Source organism: Sardina pilchardus, chromosome 2 (assembly GCF_963854185.1).
Source record: "Sardina pilchardus chromosome 2, fSarPil1.1, whole genome shotgun sequence".
Lineage (NCBI taxonomy): Eukaryota > Metazoa > Chordata > Actinopteri > Clupeiformes > Clupeidae > Sardina > Sardina pilchardus.
The window spans coordinates 18,820,407-18,825,237 of record NC_084995.1 but is presented as its reverse complement, the minus strand read 5'-3'; the positions used below and the strand labels follow the sequence as shown (position 1 = coordinate 18,825,237).

General features: G+C 49.3%; 1 protein-coding gene across 1 annotated transcript in view; it reads left to right on the top strand.

The window, feature by feature from the left end:
• The window catches only part of tapt1b (transmembrane anterior posterior transformation 1b), a 23,310-nt gene extending 19,014 nt beyond the window's left edge, over positions 1-4,296 (top strand). Inside the window, exons 11-14 of the mRNA XM_062520558.1 lie at positions 401-469; positions 683-759; positions 1,072-1,238; positions 4,017-4,296. Of these exons, the coding sequence (XP_062376542.1) occupies positions 401-469; positions 683-759; positions 1,072-1,238; positions 4,017-4,249 (546 nt within the window). The 3' untranslated portion in view covers positions 4,250-4,296. The remainder of the gene's footprint in view (positions 1-400; positions 470-682; positions 760-1,071; positions 1,239-4,016) is intronic.
• Positions 4,297-4,831: the final 535 nt, after the last annotated feature.

Sequence of the window (4,831 nt, the reverse complement as noted above, 5' to 3'; positions counted from 1 at the left end):
GAATCAGTCAGACATATAGTATAGTAGCTATAGTGAGGACAGGTTGTTAGGTTCTGTCTGTGCATCTGATATTTGCCTCCAGTCCTTGTACTACAGGCCTGTAAAAGCCTTGTTGTTGTTGTTGATCAGCAAGTGTATCTGTACTGGAGACACAATGTTACGCTATGTATTATGTATGCCCGCCATAATTATCTATCTGTATTGTCTGCTGTCTGGGACTTATAAGGAAAGCAGATTACGTGCAAGTGGATTATACAGGGTCTTGTGTAATGTATGGTGATTTGTTGATGTGTGTGTGTGTGTGTGTGTGTGTGTCTGTGTGTGTGTCTGTGTGTGTGTCTGTGTGTGTGTGTGTGTGTGTGTGTGTGTGTGTGTGTGTGTGTGTGTGTGTGATCCCCAGGCCTACACGGACTACAGTGACAGCGTGTCGAGGAGAATGGGTTTCATTCCCCTTCCACTGGCATTACTGGTGAGACGGCAACCTCCATCTTCTCCTCCTGTGGCTAAGCAGATAGGCCCGACTCTCTCTGCTGAGGATTGTCAGGATTTAGTGACCCCCTGAAACCTCTGTGACCCACTTAATGCCCAGAGCTCAGGGTGTCTAATCTAGATGTTATTGTATGGCATATCGGCGGCTAATGTTGTGAGCAGTGCTGAAGTGATTGTGTGTGTGTTCTTGCAGCTCATCCGGGTAGTGACCAGCTCCGTCAAAATCCAGGGATCCTTGTCCTATGTGTGTGTGCTGCTCTTCTACCTGGGGTAAGGCTGTGTGTGTGTGTGTGTGCGTGTGTGAGTGTACTGTATGCTGCTCTTCTACCTGGGGTAAGGCTGTACCAGTGTGTGTGTGTGTGTGTGTGTATGTGTGTGTGTGTGTGTGTGTGTGTGTGTGTGTGTGTGTGTGTGTGTGTGTGTGTGTGTGTGTGTGTGTGTGTGTGTGTGTGTGTGTGTGTGTGTGCTGCTCTTCTACCTGGGGTAAGGCTGTGTGTGTGTGTGCGCCAGGGTTGTTTGCCATTATAAATATTGATTACACTCTGTTGCCCCTTGTCAACTAACCTGTGTGTGTGATTCCAGTATGATCACTCTGAAGGTGTTGAACAGCATAGTGCTGCTGGGGAAGTCCTGTCTGTACGTGAAGGAGGCCGACATGGAGGAGAAGCTCTTCCAGACTCCGCCCTCAGCCGCCCCCAGCAGAGCCTCCAGCAGAGCCCACCGAGCCAAACACACCAGCAGCCCGCCAGGTACACACACACACACACACACACATGCACACACCTGCACGCACACGCACACACACACACACATACATACACGCATGCAGCACGCTCGCATTTCATTTACTCACACCTCAACTAGTGAATGACTACCCACACACATGCACTCACACACACTCACACACACATGCTACTCGTCATCTGGTGAATGACTAGGAGCATATACTTACTGTATTTTCCGGACTATCAGTTGCCGTTAGTTTGGCTGGTCATGCGACTTGCGATTGCATTGTATTCCTCACACACACTCATCAACTGATGAATGACTAGTCGCGCGCACACACACACACACACACAGCCACACTCAATATCTTCTAGAAAGCAAAGAGAATTTCAAGTTCATTTGTTGCACGTACTGTACATACATGTAACACTTTAACCAAGACCAAAAACAAAATCAGTAACTGAATGCGGATCCCAGTGGTGATTGAGATCCAGTTGTGTGTGATTGATATGCTCACCAAGTCTCACCATGACTGCATACGTGTGCTATGTGAAAACACAATGAACGCTTCAGAAGCTTCTCTGAGGGTAACCCTGCGAAATTATTTTGTTCAGTAGTAGATCAGCCTACTTAAAAAACACGTGTGGATTTTACGTTGGTTTGGACTGGTCTGGTTTGGATTGGATTGGATTGGTCTCGTTTGCTAGTTGGTGTGACATTGACTAATTCACCTGTGGTTGATGTGCCTCACATCTAAAAGTCTGGACGGGTGCGTGTCCAAGGCATGGGGCCCAGTTGGCGCTGTGCTCCTGCCGGCTTGCTTTGTGCGCGTTTGCTTTTCCAGAGCCCTGAATGTTGGGCCTCTTGCCCTCTCCCATAGTGTGCTGGTTAGTCCTGCCTGCAGATCATTCTTCTTTTATTTGAAGTGCCATCACACCCTCATCTGTTACTGTGTGTGTTCTGCTCCTTCATCCTCCTTATTTTTCACCCTCTCATATTCCTCCCTCTGTTTTTCTTTCTTTCTCTCTCTCTCTATCTTTCTCTCTCTCTTGTTTTGTCTCATCCGTTGTCTCCTCATCTCCTCTCAGACCCTCAAGGGCCTCCTCTTCCTCTTCCTCTTCCTCTCTCTTGTCTTCCTTCATCAGATCAGGTTTCTTCATCTTCCTGCATTACCTCTCTTCCTCCTACTCTTTCCTGTCCTCCTCTCCCTCCTCGTCCTCCGTCTCCTCCTCTTCCCTTCTTTCTTCTTCCTGTCTGCTCTTGTTCTTCTGGCTGTTCTGCCCCTGCTCCTGCTCCTGCCCCTGCCCCTGCTCCTGCTCCTGCCCCTGCACCTGCCCCCATCTCTGCCTCTGCTGCAGGTACGAGCCTCTGCCTTCCTGCCCCAGACTCGCCCTCAGTCCTCCCAACACGACCACCCACTATAGGCAGCACAGGCCACACGTACTGTAGACACACACACGCACACAGGACACACAAGAGATGTACACACTGACTCAGACAAACACACTTCCACATACCAACCCTGTCATACACACACGCACACACACACACAGGGGTCGAAATTAACTTTTTGGTCTACTAGCCAAAGTGAGAAAAAAATACCGGGCAGACATATTTTTACGTTGGTACTTACCACGTACGGTGGTATTTACCATTGAAAGTAGCTTATCGTTAGCCTATTATATAACGGGCCTTCCCAATTTTCGGAGGTCCAATTATTTTGTAGCCTGTAATCAGACAATGTTGAAGCGGAGCGAACAAATCACATTGCCCTTGGCCAGCATTCAAACTATAATGACCACTGCAAAAGAAAAAAAACAGTTATTTTGCTATCATTGAAAGTAAAAGTAAGCAAGTAATAGGCTAGATGTTTCTATGCAGCATCTGAAACGTTCAAGTTCTATTTGTGTAACAATCTAGTTGTTTTCTCAGCAGATGCATGAAAGAATAACCAATCAACTGTAAGACTCTTGAAGTTTAATTTTCTCGTTTTGGCAAGTAGCCGCATAGCCGCATCGGAAAATAAATCCTCCTGACCATGTCAACATTGGGTGAACCGAACAAAGATGCAAAGTGGAGTTAATATGGCAGGCCAGTTTAACGTGACAGACTGAAGTAGCCCATTTTCGCAGATGATAAGCAGCCGTTTTCCACACGACAAAGTGGCGCAGTACCTACCATAATTCAGCCACCAATACAAAAATAAACTCGCCGTTGACGCTTGGAGATTTCTAATTTCGAGCTCTATACACACACACGCACAAATGCACACACTTATTCAGACAAACACTCCTCCATATACAAACACAAATACACTTACTCAGACAAACACCCCCAATACATACAAACACTGTCACAAACAGACACATACACACACACAGAATCAAAATGACTTTGATGAGTCGGGATAGTACAGAGCCAAAGGGCAAACACACACACACACACACACACACACACACACACACACCCACCCACACACCACCTTACACCACCCCACAGCAAGCACACACTCACACACTCTAATCACTACTCTGACTCTGAGCTGCTGATCAAAGGCTTTATGAAAGAGCTTCATGTTTCAAAGAGTGTGAGGGACTCTGTTGTCACTATATCCTGCTGGGTAGTGGGTACTCAGGCGTTACATGGCATCCTCTGGTGCTCTCTTTTCTTAGGATACACTGTGTCCACAGTTTAAAGTTGATCACAGCTTTGATTCATTGAAATGTATAAGTGAACTAGATATGAAATGGAGTTGATAGAACAGACGCTGACGTCTCCTTTCCTTATTGGCTGCTGTGCAGGCGACCCAGCTGATGAGGAGGTGTCCACGTCCATCACCACGCAGCCGGTGCACCAGGAGGAATGCCCCGCCCCTCACCTGCCCAGCAGCGAATCGGATCAGTTCCTCACCACGCCCGACGACACCGAGGAGAAAGACATTGGACAGGACGGCATGGAACTCAAACACAGGGCGCCCAAGAAAGACCTGCTGGAGATCGACCGTTTCACCATCTGTGGCAATCGCATAGACTGAGACGCGCACACGGACATGCCCCCACTCACATGATTGAGCTGGTTGGGATTGGGGGGGGGGGGGGGGGAGGGGAGGGGAGGGGGTGGGAGTGAAATGGAGCACGGCGAACTGAAATAGAAGTCTTGATGACGAGGGCTGGCAATCCTTCGATGCCAGCCTGAACTCCCACACCCCTCCTTGAGTGGTTTAGGAGGGGTGTGTGTGTGTGTGTGTGTGTGTGTGTGTGTGTGTGTGTGTGCGTGCGTGCTTGAGTGCGTGTGTGTGTGTGTATGTGTGGGGAGGGCGGTGGGGATTGCGCAAGGCTATTTATTAAGACGATTGTGCGTTTAATTTATTGGTAACTGGAAAAAGAGCGAGGTGTCCCGTTTGTGGACATGGAGCGGCTCCCTCTCACACCCCCCACCCAACCCCCCGGCCCCCACTCAGCCCTCCCTTCCTGCCTCCCTCCCGCTCTCGTACCTGGGGAGAGACCCGTCTGGCCTCCCCCTGGAAGCCCACTCTCCTGGCCCCTCTTGCCAGGCCCTGGCCACCACTGACCGGCTCAGTGGCTCCGGTGGCAGCAAAGCGGGGCCGTCATGGGCG